At 40.9% G+C, this 23,221-nt stretch overlaps 1 protein-coding gene across 8 annotated transcripts in view; it reads right to left on the bottom strand.

Moving 5' to 3' along the window:
- Positions 1-23,221, bottom strand: part of LOC133577950 (ankyrin-3-like) — a 213,807-nt gene that overhangs the window by 50,525 nt on the left and 140,061 nt on the right. For 6 of the 8 annotated variants that reach the window (XM_072912710.1, XM_072912712.1, XM_072912711.1 and 3 more), the window contains exons 28-37: positions 17,900-17,944; positions 17,594-17,700; positions 16,316-16,348; positions 13,861-14,085; positions 13,415-13,513; positions 9,381-9,535; positions 2,102-2,313; positions 1,810-2,017; positions 1,362-1,687; positions 1,162-1,287 (exon numbers count right to left, since the gene is read on the bottom strand). In XM_072912710.1, coding sequence (XP_072768811.1) covers positions 1,162-1,287; positions 1,362-1,687; positions 1,810-2,017; positions 2,102-2,313; positions 9,381-9,535; positions 13,415-13,513; positions 13,861-14,085; positions 16,316-16,348; positions 17,594-17,700; positions 17,900-17,944 — 1,536 coding nt within the window. The remainder of the gene's footprint in view (positions 1-1,161; positions 1,288-1,361; positions 1,688-1,809; positions 2,018-2,101; positions 2,314-9,380; positions 9,536-13,414; positions 13,514-13,860; positions 14,086-16,315; positions 16,349-17,593; positions 17,701-17,899; positions 17,945-23,221) is intronic. The other 2 variants (XM_072912714.1, XM_072912715.1) reach the window with 1 other exon arrangement.

Here is a 23,221-nt window from a genome sequence, read left to right as displayed (position 1 = left end):
ACGCCGCACCGATCCGCCTGTCGATCTCACGATTCACTCTTCCCTCACTCGTGAACAAGACTCCGAGGTACTTGAACTCCTCCACTTGGGGCAATATCTCCTCCCCAACCCGGAGATGGCACTCCACCCTTTTCCGGGCGAGAACCATGGACTCGGATTTGGAGGTGCTGATTCTCATCCCAGTCGCTTCACACTCAGCTGCGAACCGATCCAGCGAGAGCTGAAGGTCCTGGCCAGATGAAGCCATCAGGACCACATCATCTGCAAAAAGCAGAGACCTAATCCTGCAGCCACCAAACCAGATCCCCTCAACGCCTTGACTGCGCCTAGAAATTCTGTCCATAAAAGTTCAGAACAGAATGGGTGACAAAGGGCAGCCTTGGCGGAGTCCAACCCTCACTGGAAACGTGTCCGACTTACTACCGGCAATGCGGACCAAGCTCTGACACTGATCATACAGGGAGCGGACAGATTAAACCAACAATTACACAAATTTTGCCGTCTATCAACTGTCTCACTTAAAGGGGAACACCACTTTTTGGGGCAATTCAGACCCCAAGTCTACCATGAATTGATTTACGTAGATCCCGACTTAAACAAGTGTGAAAAACTTATTGGGGTGTTACCATCTAGTGGTCAATTGTACGGAATATGTACTGTACTGTGCAATCTACTAATAAAAGTCTCAATCAATCAATCAATCAATCAAAAGTGAATGTGTCACTGTACACGACATTATTGATTCAAACAATGTTACGCTGAGTCGTTGTGCTAAACCGTATATTCCGGGTTGTTAAAAAGAACAACAAATCAAAACAAAAACCGTGATGAGAGCCGAACCGTGGAATTTGCGTATAATTATTTTTGAACGACCACAAAGAACGAAACGACAGACCAATTATGGGATAATGGCTAATGGAAAGACGAGTCCCTTAAAGGCACACGGCGCCCTGACAGACATGTCCTAATCAGCGGAGTTTTCATGAACTGGTTCCAGCTCCCACGAAGCAGAAGTAACATAGCGGCAAAGTGTGGACGAGTATGGATTGTGGCGATCCCGAGGTCAGCGAGTGGATCAATGGTTATCGCCTGGGGGTGTGGCTCCGCTCTTTCAAAAGCTAGTTTGTCTTGTTTGAGCAGAATTACTTTCATGAGTTTTACCTTGACGCAAAAGGGCAACCGGTTCTCCTTGAAGGCGTAGAAGTTGAGAACTAACTGCTGACCAGTTTTGGTCAGAGGAGCCAGGTTGCCGTAACAATCCACGTAAATGGGACGACCTTCTAGAACCTAAGAACACATAAACAAGTTAGAAGCAGAGTTACAAAGATTTAGATCCGTCCTATTTCGAGACCAGTCAGCACCTCGATGTCTTTGCTCCTGGCCACCTCCTCAAAGTTCTCCTGCTGTTCCAGTGTCTTGTCCACCTTGTCGTCCGTCATACAGAAACACCTCAGCCGGGACTCCAGCGAGTCGTTCATCTTGGCGAAGACCACAAACTTGGCCATGTAGGGCACGCAGATCAACTCCCTGTACAGCTGCGAGGCTAAACCCACCGTCTCCGGGACCTGGTGGCAGTCCGCTAGCCAGAACCTGGCCGAGACGTTGGTCGTGAAGGAGACGCAGTCGTTGACGAAGGTGAGAGGGGTCGTGCCTGTGATGTCCTCCCATTGTGCCGGCGAAGTACCGCCTGAGAGACCAGTATGGCAGTTGACCCGGGTTGAGTTTTGTGACGATACAGATGAACAAACATTGCATTCCAACGCTTCAGTGACTATTTTGGGAGTATCACCATTACTGTCGTGGGAATACCTGTGATGCTGCAAAGAAGGCGTAGGCATGGAGTGCAGTCTCCTTTGTACCCGTTGGAAAGACCCTCCCCTGAGAGGGGTGGGACCGGAATCGTCATTGTGATGGGCTTATGGAACTTCCTCCTTCTGGGCTCCACCGTCACAATTGGGCTGAAGGTGGCTCGGTTACCCAGGATTTTTTTCACGGTGTCATCTGGTACAGGCTGGGCCTGATGGGGGAAGGTTGGGTTAAGAGCCTCCGACCACCATCTTGTTGACTTTGTCCTGCTGACGTCTGTTCTTCCTGCACTCACCTGCAGTCCAACCTTGATCTTTTTGGTTAACGCCCCCTCAGGGAAGGAGGCCTGTACCAACGGGACACTCCGGCTGCAGAGCGTCCCGCCCTCAGGACCCATCTGATTGGTTTCCTGCCGAATCCGAGACACCACGGCAAAGTACTGTGGGAAGTCCTTGGTGATGATGCGGCAGATCCTCTTCTTCTGCAGCTCCTCCATATTGTCCAGTTCTACAAGGAAGTAAAACACGTGACATTCCACCAGGGATGTAACAATACTGATACTGATCAATCACACACAGACTCGGGTGAGGCAAAACCAAATTGTTACTAACGCACAAAAAATAACTGTAAAGCACTTTGTCGCAATATTTAGTGAGGAGGTGGAAGAGAGGTGTTTCTTGCATTTCTTCGCTAATGAAATACAAGTGGTCACGGTCGTATTTGCCACACGGGTGAGAGTGTGAATCCGCCACCACAAGCCCAGGGAGTGTGCATTACTACAGCGTGCAGACAAGCGTGGAAGCCAACCTTTATCACGTCTATAAGTGCTAAGAAAACACAGCTTAGAGACGCTCTCCTGGCGTTTGGCAACACTTTGAACACCGCTGCTTTACTTCAGTGGAGTGAGGAGGAGACCCTGCCCCAAGTGGAGGAGTTCCAGTACCTCAGAGTCTTGTTCACGAGTGAGGGAAGAGTGGATGGTGAGATCGACAGGCGGATCGGTGCGGCGTCTTCAGTAATGCGGACGCTGTATCGATCCGTTGTGGTGAAGAAGGAGCTGAGCCGGAAGGCAAAGCTCTCAATTTACCGGTCCATCTACGTTCCTATCCTCACCTATGGTCATGAGCTTTGGGTTATGACCGAAAGGACAAGATCACGGGTACAAGCGGCTGAAATGAGTTTCCTCCACCGGGTGGCGGGGCTCTCCCTTAGAGATAGGGTGAGAAGCTCTGCCATCCGGGAGGAGCTCAAAGTAAAGCCGCTGCTCCTCCACATGGAGAGGAGCCAGATGAGGTGGTTCACTAATCTGGTCAGGATGCCACCCGAACGCCTCCCTAGGGAGGTGTTTAGGGCACGTCCGACCGGTGGGAGGCCACGGGGAAGACCCAGGACACGCTGGGAAGACTATGTCTCCCGGCTGGTCTGGGAACGCCTCGGGATCCCCCGGGAAGAGCTGGACGAAATGGCTGGGGAGAGGAAAGTCTGGGCTTCTCTGCTTAGGCTGCTGCTCCCACGACCCGACTTCGGATAAGCGGAAGAATGGATGGATGGATGGATGCTTTACTTCTTTCGCTAGGAAGGCAAAGTGTGGCCTGGGCGACATTTGTCTCTTTTTTATGGCAAAAATGAACAAAAAAACAAGTCAAACTACAGCAAAAAGGCATCATGTAATGAGAAAAGGCTAAAATGTTGATACTATATTATAGTTCATATTTTATAAAGCGGTTTATATTTGAGACAATACCGCCACACCGCTATCTTTTGATGTGCATTTGTTACGGCCGTTTGCTCTTCTCTGCGCGTGACGGGCCGAGCCATTCCCTTTGGCTCACCCTTTTGCGTCTTTGCGTAGGCTTCTCTGACCCTCCACAACGCAACACAACAAAAGAGTATGGCGCCCCCGCGCTGACTTCTCAACTCCCGACTTCTCAACTCCCGACTTCTCAACTCCCGAGTTTTATTTGGCAAATGGTGAGCGACTCCGGCTTTATTTACACGTACACTAGAGATGCGCGGTTTGCGGACACAACCGCGGAGTCCGCGGATTATCCGCGGATCGGGCGGTTGAAATAAAAAAAAAAAAAAAAAGATTTTACCCGCGGGTCGGGTCGGGCGGTTGAAATAAAAAAAAAAAAGATTTTAAACCAATTGGGAAATATATATACATAGTTAAATGTTGTTACCCACATACGAAAAACGAGCAGGCACCTGCAGCATATGCCACAACAGAAGAAAAAAAAAAAAGAGATGGACACTTTTACGGAGCGGAGAAGGGACGCCTCGCCGGGGTCCGGGACCGAGGCCCCTTCCCCCGAGAGGGCCCCACCGGGATCCGTAGCTGAGGTGATCCGCGAGAAGGGCCCGACGCACGTCCAGGGTCACCACCGCGCCCACCGCACCGACACCCCGCCTCGTCTGCCTTCGCCGCGGCCGGCGTCACGTGCAGCAGGTAAGCAGCTTACCTGCCCGCCACTCCCGTGGCCGGGGGCTCGTAACAGGGGTCATTCCGCGCGCTCCGCCCGCGCAGCTTACCTGCCCGCCACCCCCGTTGCCGGGGGAGCGTAACAGGGGTCACTCCGCGCGCAGTGCGCTCACGAAAGGGGTGGGGCTCACCCTGGTGAGCCGAGTGGGCAGAACTGGCGCTGCGGGATGAACCGAACGCCGGGTTAAGGCGCCCGATGCCGACGCTCATCAGACCCCAGAAAAGGTGTTGGTTGATATAGACAGCAGGACGGTGGCCATGGAAGTCGGAACCCGCTAAGGAGTGTGTAACAACCCACCTGCCGAATCAACTAGCCCTGAAAATGGATGGCGCTGGAGCGTCGGGCCCATACCCGGCCGTCGCCGGCAGCGAGAGCCGCGAGGGCTAGGCCGCAACGAGTAGGATGGCCGCTGCGGTGCGCGCTGAAGCCTCGGGCGCGAGCCCGGGTGGAGCCGCCGCGGGTGCGAGGGACATCGCACCTCCACGCGCTTGGAGGTGCGCTCAGCGCGGCTCGCAGATGATTGCGCACTGGTGTCTCCTTTCTTTAACAGGCAAAAGCTTTATAACCTCACTAATGCCTTGCATCGTCTATATTAGATATATAACAACGGGCGGGTGCAGTTCTGATTAAATGTTAGTTTGGGTGGATGGCGGATGGTTGACGACTTTTGTGATGCGGTTGCGGATGAAATAATTGCCTATCCGCGCATCTCTAACGTACACCACTTTGCTTTAGAAGCTATATCTCTCCTTGTAGCCCCCTTATCACTAATCTCATCTCTTTGTGTTGTTCACTTCTGTTAGCGACTTAGCACAGAGCTAACGATAGCTGTCAAATGTTTAGCGACGCCTCGGCTTGAAAGTGCCGGCCAAACTATCCTGCTGTAGTGTAGCGGCTAAAAAGTAGTTTTAAACCGAACAGCCGGGGGCTTTTACCGCAGCTAGCGAGTAGAAGCTCCATCTCTCCCGGCACATAGTATATATCTGATAGTATATATCTGTATCATCAATCAATTTAAGTGGACCCCGACTTAAAGAAGTTGAAAAACTTATTGGGGTGTTACCATTTAGTGGTCAATTGTACGGAATATGTACTGTACTGTGCAATCTACTAATACAAGTCTCAATCAATCAATCAAACACAAGCGTGAGGATATAAAACTAACGCTAACTAAGGCTGAAACGACGCGTCGACGTAGTCGACGTCATCGGTTAGGTAAATACGTCGACGCCGTTTTTGTGCGTCGATGCGTCGCATATTTACGTCACACTGCCAACATGGCGGAGCGCAAAGCAGACGATGCGAGCGGTGCGAGCGAGGGGAAAAAGCACGCCAAAAGTCGTCAAAAGTGTGGGAGTATTTCAATAAACGGCCTAATAATGTTGTAGCGGCGAACAGCTGTCTCGTCAGCTGACGCGCGAGCTCGCAACCGTGGCTGCTTAGCAACCAGCCAAACCCCACTTAATACAATTATATTTGATCTTAGAGCACATCCGCATCCCTATTCACCTAGGCAACCCCAGGAAATGTATATCATTCGCCATTATTTCGGCCAGTCGGCTTATATGATCAGAGCCGATCAGTTTACGTTCACGCGCAGGTATAACGCGGCGCGCTCCCGTCTTATCTGCTGGTGCGCGAGCCCGGTAATTAGACCGCTGTGTCAAATCAAGGAGTACAAAAGACGCCAGCGCAGAGTGGAAAAAGGTTTAGTTCATTACAGATAACCCAGAGTTGTGCCAAAAGTGTACCAAAACCAAAAGCTGAACGGACAGCCGGTAAGACTTTCTTTCTCTTTGTGGGTGTGGCGCACCTGTTGCGCTGGTGAGATGGGGGGTGCATGTAGCGTGCTTAGTCTGGAGGCTAAATACACACGGTGTTTTGTGTAACTGTTGTTTAGTAAGGAAGTGTTGATATTCTTTGCTGAGTTTGATAAATGTTGGAGCAGTTTGCTTCATCAGGAGGGTGAAGTCACTCAACTTCAAGTGTTGGATTTAACTGTGTTGGATCATTGGCTGCTGGTGAGGGCATAGAAAAAGGGGCATTTTTCTACCAGTAGACAGCGTTTAAGATTGAGTGTTTCACTGCTAATTTAATAATATATTTATATTGAATATGGATTTTAAATATGTATCTAAATAGGTGGTTAATTGGTTAGGTATTTATGTATTTGCATATTGGGTTTTCTGCTGCATTTATCTATTGTGTTTCTGGGTTTAAATGTATTTTATATGTATCTTGGTGCATTTATGTTGAGACCATTTATTTAAAATCTGTTTTAACTTAAAGGGAAAAGATGTGTCCATTTTCTTGCACTTGTTTAATGGTTAAGAGTTTGATAGCCTAATTAATAATTGTAAATTATGGGATTGATAATTGATTGATTTTTTTCAGCATGTTAATCTTGTGGTGTTTTGTCCTTAAAGGTTTTTCACCTACTAAAGAAGCTAAAGGCTACTAAAGGCTACTAAAGACAGCTAATGACAGCTAAATAAACTAAAGTCTACTAACACTGCTAAAGACTGCTAAAAAGACTAAATAAGAAAAAAGAAGCTGTTTCTTGGTTGGAAAAACTGTTGCAAACTAAAGGAAAATAAAAGGGAAAAAGTAACTACGGTCTGGTCTTTTGAGTGAAATCCAGAAGCCACATTCAGCATTGGTACATCCCTTCAAGTGTGGGATAAGCACAGCGAAAAAAGCAAAACACTTGACAGTTGTTGTATGCACACTGTGTGGAGCGGAAATGGCCTATCATAGCAGCACAACGGCTATGAAGGAACATTTGAAAAGAAAACACCCGACAGCGTTCTTGCCATCACCATCAACTAGTCAATGGTCCGCGTGAGTATACGTTGTCATCATTACACAAAAACATGAATGTGTCATTTGTATATGCGTTGTAAATTCATAAACTAAAACACTGTTTCGCTCTGAGAGGCGCGTTTGGCGTGCCTGTTCAGTGTTTACAAAGACGCTAACGTTAATTAGTTGTGCAAATACCTTTTACAACATTAACAGTTACATATACTATGTACAAACCAACAATTAACTTTCACTTTAATCATACTATCATTGTTGTGTTATTAAGCAAAATAAGCAATAATTTTACTTTTGTTGAAATGTTTACACTGTTACAGAATATTTCGTTTTGCACTTTTTTGTATTGGATGTTTATCTTTATTTTTGCACATTTTAAAGCAAAATTAGCAATACTTTTACTTTTGAAATGCTTAGACTATTGCAGAATGTTAAGATTTGCACTGGATGTTTACTTTTATATTTCCACATTAAAAAGCAAATAAGCTACTTTTAATTTTGTTAAATGTTAAAAGTTTTAAATGTTTACATTGTTACAGAATATTTTGTCATGTTGTTGTCAATGTTGACTGAGTGGCCATACTTTTTTTTTTGTAAATAAAAGTCATGCCTTTTGAAAAAACTGGCCTAAATTTATTTTTTCATCTTCATTTTAAATAAAAAAATAATTGGTAAAAGGAAAAATAATCTATAGATTAATCGAAAAAAATAATCTATAGATTAACCGATTAATCGAAAAAAATAATCTATAGATTAATCGATAGAAAAATAATCGTTAGCTGCAGCCTTAACGCTAACGAACAAAAATTGCTTTGCCATAGTAACGGCTAACTAAGTACTCTATAAGAATAAACAACACGTTACTACTTACAATCCAAATAATCTTAACACTGGTTATCTAGTCGAAAAACACTTCAAGGACCTTAAGCACTTTGCACTTCATTTTAAGATATGGGTATATACTGTGTACCGCCTTACGGAATAAAAATACTGCGGTATCACTTTTGGTCCGTATCACCCAGCCCTAACACTAATCATGAATACAAACACAAATATGTGACTTTAAATATGTTTTAGCCTTTTTATTAGCCTGTTTCATTACAAACAACCTGATATGGATGACAATAAAGATGGTGTTATATACTATACAGATGAAACTGGACAAAATGAGAATGTGGTGTAATAGTTCATTCATGTCAGCAATTCAACTTCAAATATGATCTAGTAAGTGACATCAACTCATTGAGAAAACTCAAGTCTTCATTTCTTAGAATTGATTATCATCGCTTACAACTTTTGAAAACACCAACTTTTCCAAAATGTACAATTTGCGGTTTTCAAAAGCTGGTATTGTTGTGAAACTAGAAAGTGGCTTTTTCCCAGGAGGCTGACTGTACTATGTTGCGCCTTGCAAAGGGTTTGTACTGCAAGTATTATTTTATTACGCACCAGCTGTTTGATTGTAACATGCATCTTGGTTGGAGGAGTTAAAAGCGCCATGTAAAATCACTAATGTTAACAGTAGCATGTCTAAGGCAAATCCCATGTTAATTAGCATCAGGCTAGCACATTTTGGAAGAGTGGACCCTTACTTTACGTTTGGGCGTTTTCTACCGAGCATACTTGCTTTGTTGGCGTTGGAAATTGCAACATTACTTAGAAGGAGTTTGCTTGACTGAGCCAGTGTTTAGTCCGCAATCGGACCGAACAAGTCTGACACTGGACGTGACGTCACGCGCGACAAAGGTTTGGTTTTATGTGAATGGATACCTGCCTAAACAAAGTATGGAATTGGGTACTGTTGCGTCGGACCAGTTCTTCCTCCAAGGGAATCTGAGTTACTGGTCAATCCCAAATTCTTTCGATGACATATATGCTGAGTAAGAAGGACCATTAAGACAGAATTGGAATATTATCAGGTTTTACTAGAGCTTTAGGAGTTCAACATAATCAATACATTCATATCGGCTCCTCTAGTTGATCTGGCATTCTAAGGAAAAAAACAACTTCTTTTCACACAAAGACAACCGCCATCTCCCCCTCGCAACACTGATAAGAAACCACTGGGGGATTTTTTCGCATTCTAAGGTTGAGACATAAAACAGACAATCTGAAGACAAAGAGAGACTGGTAGAATAAACAAAGGAAAAGTACTAAATACTCTAAACATGACTATGTAAAAAGAAATAACTCTTAAACATATCTGCATCCTTCCACAGTACCCATCCTTACTAGCGTTCCGTCCCAAAGATTGAAAGCCAGTGGGTCTTTTACCTTCATCCATGCCGTTGAGGAGCTGACGCAGGTCCTCGGTCTTACAGTCGTACAGGTGCTCCTTCCAGGCTTCTCCGTTCTCGCTCCGCAGTAGGATGAGTTCTCGCTCCTGCCCCCGCATGGAGCCAAAGTGGGGGATCTCCACTATCACGGGCCTGGGAGACAGAAGCCAGGACTTCAGCAGCAAGATCTGACACCAATCTACCATCCAGAGCTACAACAGGTGCAGGTGTGAAAGGGTGTCAGTCATGTTTGTAGCAAGCCTTCTTAGCAGGACCACACCCCTTAAACGGTCAGAGAAATGTCATCGATGTGTTTAGCTCCGCCCAATGCTGAAGTTTCTTGGTACAAACATGGCCGTGCGGTCCACCAATGGCACATTCAGGATGGTCAAAGCGTTGAATGAGGAGTGACCAAGAGAAACCTTACGACTGTTCCAAGGAGCAAAGCGTGATGGCAACAGAAGAGAAGTGGTAACAAGCGCACAACCACAGACCACTGACAGACAAGCGGGAAAAACACAAGAGCGGCCCGAGGGGTTTTGTGGCGTGGAGCTGTGTCCGTCAACTCAATACAGGAAGTAGACCTCGTCCCTCGGTTTTTACGAACGTCTTTAAAGAGCGACAGAAGCTCGTCATTGGAATATGAGGATGGAGCAAAAGTGGCCAAGACCAAAGTTGTTGCGTTTTCCGTTGGTTGGAATCTTTTCAAAGAGAGTCCGAGACCCAGAAGAAGACCACCAGGAAGTGTCCGATCTTGGCTATGACGAGTTGTGAAGTTAACAGGAAGTGACGGTCCGAAAGGAAACAAAAGTCACATGCCGTAAAAAAAAAGCACAGTCCAGTCCAAACAGCCATTGTAGACCACTAGAGGCCCCGCCAAAATAAAATCTCGTAATGAAAGGAGAAGTAACGGCAATGGATTCAAGGCTACGTGGTGTAGTTTTAGGGAGAATTGACAACTGACGAGTCCCACTTTGAATTTATATGGACAAAAGTATTGAGTTCTTCATTCTTGTAGATACTTAGAAAATTGTGTTAGGTTTGGGGGGGGAATAAGAAAAAAAAATAAAAAACATAAAATTAAAATAAAAAACAAACAAACAAAACCAAAAATAAATAAATACATTCATAAATAAATAAATAAATAAATATATATATATATATATATATATATATATATATATATATATATATATATATATATACAAACCCCGTTTCCATATGAGTTGGGAAATTGTGTTAGATGTAAATATAAACGGAATACAATGATTTGCAAATCATTTTCAAGCCATATTCAGTTGAATATGCTACAAAGACAACATATTTGATGTTCAAACTCATAAACTTTTTTTTTTTTTTGCAAATAATTATTAACTTTAGAATTTGATGGCAGCAACACGTGACAAAGAAGTTGTGAAAGGTGGCAATAAATACTGATAAAGTTGAGGAATGCTCATCAAACACTTATTTGGAACATCCCACAGGTGTGCAGGCTAATTGGGAACAGGTGGGTGCCATGATTGGGTATAAAAGTAGATTCCATGAAATGCTCAGTCATTCACAAACAAGGATAGGGCGAGGGTCACCACTTTGTCAACAAATGCGTGAGCAAATTGTTGAACAGTTTAAGAAAAACCTTTCTCAAGCAGCTATTGCAAGGAATTTAGGGATTTCACCATCTACGCTCCGTAATATCATCAAAGGGTTCAGAGAATGTGGAGAAATCACTGCACGTAAGCAGCTAAGCCCGTGACCTTCCATCCCTCAGGCTGTACTGCATCAACAAGCCACATCAGTGTGTAAAGGATATCACCACATGGGCTCAGGAACACTTCAGAAACCCACTGTCAGTAACTACAGTTGGTCGCTACATCTGTAAGTGCGAGTTAAAACTCTCCTATGCAAGGCGAAAACCGTTTATCAACAACACCCAGAAACGCCGTCGGCTTCGCTGGGCCTGAGCTCATCTAAGATGGACTGATACAAAGTGGAAAAGTGTTCTGTGGTCTGACGAGTCCACATTTCAAATTGTTTTTGGAAACTGTGGACGTCGTGTCCTCCGGACCAAAGAGGAAAAGAACCATCCGGATTGTTCTAGGCGCAAAGTGTAAAAGGCAGCATGTGTGATGGTATGGGGGTGTATTAGTGGCCAAGACATGGGTAACTTACACATCTGTGAAGGCACCATTAATGCTGAAAGGTACATACAGCTTTTGGAGCAACATGTGTTGCCATCCAAGCAACGTTACCATGGACGCCCCTGCTTATTTCAGCAAGACAATGCCAAGCCACGTGTTACATCAACGTGGCTTCATAGTAAAAGAGTGCGGGTACTAGACTGGCCTGCCTGTAGTCCAGACATTGAAAATGTGTGAAGGCTAAAATATGAGAAGGGAGACTGTTGAACAACTTAAGCTGTACATCAAGCAAGAATGGGAAAGAATTCCACCTGAGAAGCTTCAAAAATGTGTCTCCTCAGTTCCCAAACCTTTACTGAGTGTTGTTAAAAGGAAAGGCCATGTAACACAGTGGTGAACATGCCCTTTCCCAACTACTTTGGCACGTGTTGCAGCCATGAAATTCTAAGTTAATTATTATTTGCAAAAAAAAAAAAAAGTTTATGAGTTTGAACGTCAAATATCTTGTCATTGTAGTGCATTCAATTGAATATGGGTGAAAAAGGATTTGCAAATCATTGTATTCCGTTTATATTTACATCTAACACAATTTCCCAACTCATATGGAAACAGGGTTTGTATATATACATACATATAGAGGGGATAAATAAAATAAATCAAAAAATAAAATGAAAATAAAAACAAAACTTAAAAAAAAAAAAATAATAATAATAATAATACATACAAAACTACAAAAACAAAGGTTTGGGGAAAGAATATATATATATATATATATATATTTTTTTATTTTTATTTTTTTATTTTTTTTATTTATTTTTTTTTATTCCCTCTAAACTTTTTTTGTATTTTTTATTATTTTATATATATATATATATATATATATATATATATATATATATATATATATATATATACATACATATATACACATATACTGTACATATATATACACATATGTACACATATATATATATATATATATATATATATATATATATATATGAAATAATAAAAAATACAAAAAAAGCAAAAAATAAATTGAAAATAAAAACAAAACTTAAAAGAAATATATATAAAAATAAAAATAATACTTAACAAAATACAAAAACAAAAGTTTGGGGAAAGAATATATACAGGTATATATATATATATATATATATATATATACATATATACATATATATACATATACATATATACATATATATACATATACATATATATATATATATACATATATTTACATATATACGTATATAGCTACCGCTTATTCCATTTGGGGTCGCGGGGGGCGCTGGAGCCTATTATACTTTATATATATATATATATATATATATATATATATATATATATATATATATATATATATATATAAATAATAATAAAAAAAATACAAAAAAAGTTTAGAGGGAATAAATAAAATAAAGCCAAAAATAAAATGAAAATAAAAACAAAACTTAAAACAAATATATATATAAATAAAAATAATACATAAAAAAATACATAATCAAAGGTTTGGGGGAAGAAAAATACAACAAATAAATAAATAAAATAAAAAGCAAAACTTAAAAAAATATATCTATATAAATTAAAAAAACAAAAGACAAAAGAAAAAAACGACCTTCTAACTGAACTGTGAGCCAGGACCTGATGAGTTGTCCACACAAACTGACATCCAACCCACATCCTACTTTGATGCGTCCGTCTGGCCTGGTCAAACTCACTTCCTGTGACCCCTTACTTTTGTCCACATGTCAAATGTCCCCAAAACCACCTTCAGTTCCCCCGTGTAAAAACAATCAGCAAGACACAGCGGCGAGGGGGTGCAGTGTGGAGGGGGTGGGGGGGTCACGGGGAGGTGGAGGGGGCGGGGGGTTTGGTTCTTGGTTCCTACCCAACAAATCTAGTTCCTCGGGGTCCCAGCTGGAGAACTGGACTAACCAGGCTCTCGCCTTCATTAAGAGCCGGCGGCTGTCTGGGAAGATGGAGCTTACTTCGCCCGCCGCACACACACACACACACACACACACACACACACACACACACACACACACAAGACACACACACACACTTGTGAGCTCGGGGGGGACGCAGACCAAGACTTTTGTGGCACAAGACACCTTCCTAAAGTGGTCTTTTTTTTACAGAGTTGTCCACTCACAGGAGGCAGCCAATGAGGGGACAGTGGGCGGAGCTACAGCAGCAAGTTCCATGTTGACTTTTTATTGTTTCACAAAAGTTAGAAACAACGATGGCGGGGAAACGGCGGCGGCAGGAAGCACGGGGGGAGGGAGGGGGTAGATGTGGTCAAACCAAAGCGGCGCCACACGCCTTACTTACCCCAGGAACTGAGCGCCGGCCGGGCCCACCTCCACCAGCCGGCTGGCCGGGCCCTCCCCCTCCACCATGGGGGGCGGCGACGCCAGCTTGTGGCGTTTGACCAGGCGACAGGTGATGCGCGTGGGCGCCGTGCACTTCCTGGGCGGGATGATGATGCGCATGCCGTTGTGGCGACTCCCCCGCATGGAGCCGCCCCGGGCGTCCACCATGAAGCTGACCAGGAACCTGCGGGACAGGAAGTCAAGCATGCGGTCACAGACGGAGATCAACAAAGAATTCTCCAAAGTCAGCGGCTGCTGCAGTTCTGTGTCTTTTTTAAATGGAACCTTCTACAAAAATGAAGATTTGACTTTTGTCATCCCAACATATCCAAACTACGGCTGCCATTTTCCATTTGGCTAAACGCAATGTCTTCATATTATTTAAAAATAGACAGTAATGCTGTTTTTTTTTGCCATCTGGTGGCCAACATAAATAACTCAAGTCAGTGGCCATTAGTTGTTCAACAACCACAGCATTCACATATATGACCCGATCGAAACAACCTCCCCTAGTCATGGTGCAGAAATATGTACATATATATTATGTTTATAAAGTCAGTAAATACGTCCCTGGACACATGAGGACTTTGAATATGACCAATGTATGATCCTGTAACTACTTGGTATCGGATCGATACCTAAATGTGTGGTATCGTCCAAAACTAATGTCAAGTATCAAAGAAGAGAAGAATAAGTGATTATTACATTTTAACAGAAGTGGAAATGGAACATGTTGAAACAGAAAACAGCGCGACACCTACCCTTTACATCAGTATTTCTTAACCATATTATTATTGGTTTATGAAGTATTATATTTTATTGCATGATCCCGTATTTACTTGGTATCGGATCGATACCTATAAAATTAAAAAAAATTAACATTTTAAATTTTAAAAATTTTAAATTTAAAAATTTTTAAATTTTTAAATTTTAAATGTTAAAATATTAAAATTTTAAATTTAAAAAATGTTAAATATTTTTCTTTTTCAAAAAATCTTAGTGTACATGAAACATGTTTATTATTGTAATTTAGTCCTTAAATAAATAGTGAACATACTCGACAACTTATTCTTTTTCAAAATTTTTATTTTTAAAATTTAAAATTTTGCATTTAAATTTATTTTTTTTTAATTTAGAATTAAAATTTTTAAAATTTTTAAATACTTATCTTTTTCAAAAAATGTTAGTGTACATGAAACATATGTTTATTATTGTCATTTACTCCTTAAATAAAATAGTGAACATACTAGACAACTTATTCTTCTCTTCTTTGATACTTTACATTAGTTTTGGACGATACCACACATTTAGGTTTTTAAAAATTTAAAATTTAAAAAATTTAAAATTTAAAAAATGGTAAATTTTAACAATTTAAAAATAAAAAAATTTAAAATTTAAAAATTTTACATTTAAAATTTTAAATTTTATATTTAAAATTTAAAATTTTAAAAAATTTAAATTTTAACAATTTTAAAATTTAAAAATTTTAAATTGTAAAAAATTTAAATTTTAAAAATTTAAAAATTTAATTTTTTTTAAAAATTTTAAATTAAAAAAATTTTAAATTTAAAAATTTTTACATTTTAAAAATGTTAAATTTAAAAAATTGTAAATTTTAAAAAATTTTAATTTTAAATTTAAAAATGTTTAAATTTTAAAAATTTTAAATTTTAAAAATTGTAAATTTTAAAAATTGTAAATTTTAAAAATTGTAAATTTTAAAAATTGTAAATTTTAAAAAATATAGATATTTTTAAAATTTTAAATTTAAAAAAATTTAAATTTGTAAAATTTTAAATTTTAAAAATTTAAAATTATTAAAATTTTAAATTTGTAGAATTTAACATTTTAAAAATTATTAAAATTTTAAATTTGTAAAATTTTAAATTTTAAAACACTTTAAAATTTAAAATGTTTAAATTTTTTAAATAAAATATTTGAAAAAGAAGAATAAGTTGTCTAGTATGTTTACTATTTTATTTAAGGAATAAATGACAATAATAAACATATGTTTCATGTACACTAACATTTTTGGTACAAATAAAGACAATAATGACATTTTTTGTGGTCCCCTTTATTTAGAAAAGTACGGAAATACATTTTGGTAGCGGTACTAATATATTGGTATGGAGACAACACTAGTACTTACACACACAGAACTACAGCGCTCAGCTTTGGTCACATGTCAGGTTAGTGTGTAGCTGACCAACAACACAACAACACAATATACGAGTCATTCCACTTCACAAGTGTGTGTGTGTGTGTGTGTGTGTGTGTGTGTGTGTGTGTGTGTGTGCAAGGTTAGTGTGGCTGCTTGTGTGTCAAAGATGGAAGCAGGAAGTGGGTGTTGGAGGTGAGGGTTAGTGATGTCACCCCAAACAACACAAACAACAACAAGCACACCCGTGAGTCACCTGCTGTCGTACTGCGGGAGCGGAGAGGAAAAACTGCGGGATGGACGACAACACAACCGTGTCACATGATGTAGGTGAGTATATATATACTCACCTACATGTTATATGTACTGTACATATACATATATACTGTACATGGACACAAGTTGTCACGTTGTGTAAATGGTCAATAAAAAGAGAATACAACAAATCCTTTTCAACTTATATTCAATTGAATAGACTGCAAAGACAAGATATTTCATGTTCACACTGAGAAACTTTCTTAGTTTTTTTTGCAAATATTAGCTCATTTGGAATTTGATGCAAAAAAGCTGGCACAAGTGGCAAAAAAGAGTGATAAAGTTGAGGAATGCTCATCAAAGACTTATTTGGAACATCCCACAGGTGAACAGGCTAATTGGGAACAGGTGGGTGCCATGATTGGCTATAAAGGCAGCTTTCATGAAATGCTCAGCCATTCACAAACAAGGACGGGGGCGAGGGTCACCACTTTGTCAACAAATTGTTTAAGAACAACATTTCTCAACAAGGAATTTAGGGGTCCGTAATATCATCAAAAGGTTCAGAGAATGTGGAGAAATCACTGCACGTAAGCCGTGATATTACACACCTTGGATCCCTCAGGCGCAACTGCATCAAAAAGCCACATCAGTGTGTAAAGGATATCACCACATGGGCTCAGGAACACTTCAGAAAACCACTGTCAGTAACTACAGTTGGTCGCTACATCTGTAAGTGCAAGTTAAAACTCTACTATGCAAAGCCACAGATATTTATCAACAACACCCGGAAAGTGGACTGTCGTTATCATGGACGCCCCTGCTTATTTCAGCAAGGCGATGCCAAGCCAGGTGTTACAACAGCATGGCTTCATAGTAAAAGAGTGCAGGTACTAGACTGGCCTGCCTGTAGTCCAGACACTGAAAATGTGTCTCCTCAGTTCCCAAACCTTTACTGAGTGTTGTTAAAAGGAAAGGCCATGTAACACACTGGTAAAAATGCCTTTTTTGCAATGTGTTGCTGCCATTACATTCTAACTTCATGATTATTTGCAAAGTTTCTCAGTGTGAATATGAAATATCTTGTCTTTGCAGTCTATTCAATTGAATCTATATATATGTATATATATATATATGTATATATATATATATATATATATATATATATATATATACATATATATATATATATATATATATATATATATATATATATATATATATATATATATATATATATATATATATAATAGAATATATTTCCAGCATGTTGACTCACCCAGAGTGGACAGGTGAGGAGACCATGTTGATGTTGTCCATGGTCTCTGGCGTCCAGCTGTACCTCCTCAAGGAGTCCTGGTCCTGGTCTTTGGCCGCCGCCAGGTGCTGGCGGGGAGACAGGAAGTTGAGTCGGGGAGACATGTAGCGCACAGGAAGTAGCATCGATGATGTCAGAACAACAACAACAACAACAACAATGGACATAAATCAACATTCAGTGCAGCATGTGTCCTTCAACAGTCTTTGTGAAGGTCACACATGGATCAGTGAGACATGATAAAAGTCATCATGCCAGCAGGTCTACCTTGTTGTGGTCTTCTACCCTCAATGACTTTTCCTTGCAGAGCATCTGCAGCACACACAAACACCTCGTTGGTATACAAACTTTCTTCTTGTCCTCCACTCAACCATACTGTCATGTGATACACTACAGGGGTCCTCATGCTGATACACTACAGGGGTCCTCATGCTGATACACTACAGGGGTCCTCATAGTGATACACTACAGGGGTCCTCATACTGATACACTACAGGGGTCCTCATAGTGATACACTACAGGGGTCCTCATATTGATACATTACAGGGGTCCTCATGCTGATACACTACAGGGGTCCTCATAGTGATATACTACAGGGGTCCTCATAGTGATACACTACAGGGGTCCTCATACTGATACACTACAGGGGTCCTCATAGTGATACACTACAGGGGTCCTCATATTGATACATTACAGGGGTCCTCATGCTGATACACTACAGGGGTCCTCATAGTGATACACTACAGGGGTCCTCATGCTGATACACTACAGGGGTCCTCATGCTGATACACTACAGGGGTCCTCATAGTGATATACTACAGGGGTCCTCATAGTGATACACTACAGGGGTCCTCATACTGATACACTACAGGGGTCCTCATAGTGATACACTACAGGGGTCCTCATGCTGATACACTACAGGGGTCCTCATACTGATACACTACAGGGGTCCTCATAGTGATACACTACAGGGGTCCTAATAGTGATACACTACAGGGGTCCTCATGCTGATACACTACAGGGGTCCTCATACTGATACACTACAGGGGTCCTCATACTGATACACTACAGGGGTCCTCATAGTGATACACTACAGGGGTCCTCATAGTGATACACTACAGGGGTCCTCATACTGATACACTACAGGGGTCCTCATGCTGATACACTACAGGGGTCCTCATGCTGATACACTACAGGGGTCCTCATACTGATACACTACAGGGGTCCTCATGCTGATACACTACAGGGGTCCTCATGCTGATACACTGCAGGGGTCCTCATAGTGATACACTACAGGGGTCCTCATACTGATACACTACAGGGGTCCTCATACTGATACACTGCAGGGGTCCTCATTCTGATACACTGCAGGGGTCCTCATACTGATACACCATTATTGACCGTAGGGCTGTCCCCATCCCATATCGGTCCGATACACATCAGACGATATCAACTTGGATGTCAAATGTCCGATGTAAGCGACTGATTCACGAGTAGTGAGTGTGTGGCACACTCACTAGCTGTACTAACACTGCACTGATACTGTAACATAGTCGGGAGATGGAGACATGTCTCTATTTGGGTTTGAATGATCAAAATGAGCTCAAATGCTACCATGAAACATTTTCATGCTAACGTTAGCATGCTAGCAAGTGACCAGATAAGATGCGTCCTAGATGGCACAGTTATTTTTTAGTTATTACATAAATGAAATTAGAAACGAATGCTAGCATTAAGTTTTAGCATGCTAATGTTAGCATAACATAGGTAATGTTAGCGTACTTCTAGGATGGCGGCAACTAGCAAAACGTATGATTTTTATTTTTTGGTTTAAATTAATGAAATTAGCGAAAATGATATCATAATAATGTTAGCAGGTAGGATAATTCTGAAATGATGCAAAGTATCAAAATGATTTATAAACACATTGAATGATCACAAATACTAGCATCAAACTTTAGCATGTTACTGTTAGCATTAAAAGATTATGTGTACTTCTAAGATGGCGCCAACTATCAAAAGCCATGATTTTTTTTCAGGTTTAAATAACTAAAATGAGCAAAAACGCAAGAATAAAACTTTAGCATGCTAATGTTAGCATACCATACGAAAAGTAAGTGTACTTTTAGGATGGCGCTAACTGTCAAAAGCTGATTTTCAGGTTTAAATAACTAAAATGAGCAAAAATGCAAGAATAAAACTTTAGCATGCTAATGTTAGCATACCATACGAAAAGTAAGTGTACTTTTAGGATGGCGCTAACTGTCAAAAGCTGATTTTCAGGTTTAAATCATTAAAATGAGCAAAAATGCAAGAATAAAACTTTAGCATGCTAATGTTAGCATACCATACGAAAAGTAAGTGTACTTTTAGGATGGCACTAACTGTCAAAAGCTGATTTTCAGGTTTAAATAACTAAAATGAGCAAAAATGCAAGAATAAAACTTTAGCATGCTAATGTTAGCATACCATACGAAAAGTAAGTGTACTTTTAGGATGGCGCTAACTGTCAAAAGCTGATTTTCAGGTTTAAATAACTAAAATGAGCAAAAATGCAAGAATAAAACTTTAGCATGCTAATGTTAGCATACCATACGAAAAGTAAGTGTACTTTTAGGATGGCGCTAACTGTCAAAAGCTGATTTTCAGGTTTAAATAACTAAAATGAGCAAAAATGCAAGAATAAAACTTTAGCATGCTAATGTTAGCATACCATACGAAAAGTAAGTGTACTTTTAGGATGGCGCTAACTGTCAAAAGCTGATTTTCAGGTTTAAATAACTAAAATGAGCAAAAATGCAAGAATAAAACTTTAGCATGCTAATGTTAGCATACCATACGAAAAGTAAGTGTACTTTTAGGATGGCGCTAACTGTCAAAAGCTGATTTTCAGGTTTAAATCATTAAAATGAGCAAAAATGCAAGAATAAAACTTTAGCATGCTAATGTTAGCATACCATACGAAAAGTAAGTGTACTTTTAGGATGGCGCTAACTGTCAAAAGCTGATTTTCAGGTTTAAATAACTAAAATGAGCAAAAATGCAAGAATAAAACTTTAGCATGCTAATGTTAGCATACCATACGAAAAGTAAGTGTACTTTTAGGATGGCGCTAACTGTCAAAAGCTGATTTTCAGGTTTAAATAACTAAAATGAGCAAAAATGCAAGAATAAAACTTTAGCATGCTAATGTTAGCATACCATACGAAAAGTAAGTGTACTTTTAGGATGGCGCTAACTGTCAAAAGCTGATTTTCAGGTTTAAACAACTAAAATGAGCAAAAATGCAAGAATAAAACTTTAGCATGCTAATGTTAGCATACCATACGAAAAGTAAGTGTACTTTTAGGATGGCGCTAACTGTCAAAAGCTGATTTTCAGGTTTAAAGGGATATAATTACAACAAATGTTGGCATAAAAAACATTAACATGGTAATGTTAGCATGTTAGCACGTGACCAGCTAGGATACTTCCAAAATGACGCAAAGTATCAAAACCAATTTTTCATACAATTTGAAAAAAATGCTAGCATAAAACTCTAGCATGTTCATGTTAGCATAACATAGGAAATTGTTAGCGTACTTCTAGGATGGCGCTAACCATCCAAAGCCAGCATTTGTAGGCCCAAACCAGTCAAGTTAGCAACGTAGCGGCTGGAAACATGCTAGCTTAAAACCTTGTCACGCTAACGTTAGCGTGGTACGACATACTTCTGTCACCGTCTCACCTAAAAGGTAAAACCATGGGAGCGGAATAAAAGTCTTCTTTGATAAAAACTCACTTTAGTTCTTCACATTAACGACACAGCAGCCGCATGGAAAGTCAAATATTCATGTTCTAAGAGCCTAGTGTTGCTAATGCTAACTCACCGCTAGTGCTGCTAATGCTAACTCACCGCTAGTGCGGCTAATGCTAACTCACCGCTAGTGCTGCTAATGCTAACTCACCACTAGTACTGCTAATGCTAACTCACCGCTAGTGCGGCTAATGCTAACTCACCGCTAGTGCGGCTAATGCTAACTCGCCGCTAGTGCTGCTAATGCTAACTCGCCGCTAGTGCTGCTAATGCTAACTCACCGCTAGTGCTGCCAATGCTAACTCACCGCTAGTGCTGCTAATGCTAACTCACCGCTAGTGCTGCTAATGCTAACTCACCGCTAGTGCTGCTAATGCTAACTCACTGCCAGTGCTGCTAATGCTAACTCACCGCTAGTGCTGCTAATGCTAACTCACCGCTAGTAATGCTAATGCTAACTCACCGCTAGTGCTACTAATGCTAACTCACCGCTAGTGCTGCTAATGCTAACTCACCGCTAGTGCTGCTAATGCTAACTCACCGCTAGTGCTGCTAATGCTAACTCACCGCTAGTGCTGCTAATGCTAATTCACCGCTAGTGCTGCTAATGCTAACTCACCGCTAATGCTGCTAATGCTAACTCACCGCTAGTGCGGCTAATGCTAACTCACCGCTAGTGCTGCTAATGCTAACTCACCGCTAATGCTGCTAATGCTAACTCACCGCTAGTGCGGCTAATGCTAACTCGCCACTAGTGCTGCTAATGCTAACTCACCACTAGCACTGCTAATGCTAACTCACCGCTAGTGCTGCTAATGCTAACTCACCGCTAATGCGGCTAATGCTAACTCGCCGCTAGTGCTGCTAATGCTAACTCACCGCTAGTACTGCTAATGCTAACTCACCGCTAGTGCTGCTAATGCTAACTCACCCCTAATGCGGCTACTGCTAACTCGCCACTAGTGCTGCTAATGCTAACTCACCGCTAGTGCTGCTAATGCTAACTCACCGCTAGTGCTGCTAATGCTAACTCACCGCTAATGCGGCTAATGCTAACTCGCCGCTAGTGCTGCTAATGCTAACTCACCGCTAGTGCTGCTAATGCTAACTCACGCTAATGCTGCTAATGCTAACTCACCGCTAGTGCTGCTAATGCTAACTCACCGCTAGTGCTGCTAATGCTAACTCACCGCTAGTGCTGCTAATGCTAACATAGCCTGATACTGCTTTACGCTTGGTGCTCTATTCTGAGATATGGAAGACAAAACTGGAAGAAAAATAGGATTTTAAGTCGTTTTTCGGGCAGAATGAACGACTCATCTTACAAAGTACAAAAGCAGTGAAGTTGTCAGGTTGTGTAAATGCTAAATAAAATAAATCCTTTTCAACTTATATTCAATTGAATAGACTGCAAAGACAAGATATTTCATGTTCACACTGAGAAACTTTGGTATTTTTTGGCAAATAATCACATACTATGAAGCCACACTGTTGTAACACCTGGCTTGGCATCGTCTCGCTGAAATAAGCAGGGGCGTCCGTGATAACGTTGCTTGGATGCGAACATATGTTGCTCCAGACGCTGTATGTACCTTTCAGCATTAATGGTGCCTTCACAGATGTGTAAGTTACCCATGTCTTGGCCACTAATACACCCCCATACCATCACACATGCTGCCTTTTACACTTTCACCCTAGAACAGTCCCCATGCTTCTTTTCCTCTTCGGTCCGGAGGACACGACGTCCACAGTTTCTCGTCAAGACGACAGAACACTTTTCCACTTTTCATCAA

The sequence above is a fragment of the Nerophis lumbriciformis genome, linkage group LG39 (assembly GCF_033978685.3).
Source record: "Nerophis lumbriciformis linkage group LG39, RoL_Nlum_v2.1, whole genome shotgun sequence".
Taxonomy (NCBI): Eukaryota; Metazoa; Chordata; class Actinopteri; order Syngnathiformes; family Syngnathidae; genus Nerophis; species Nerophis lumbriciformis.
This window is presented reverse-complemented; position numbering and strand designations above follow the sequence as displayed.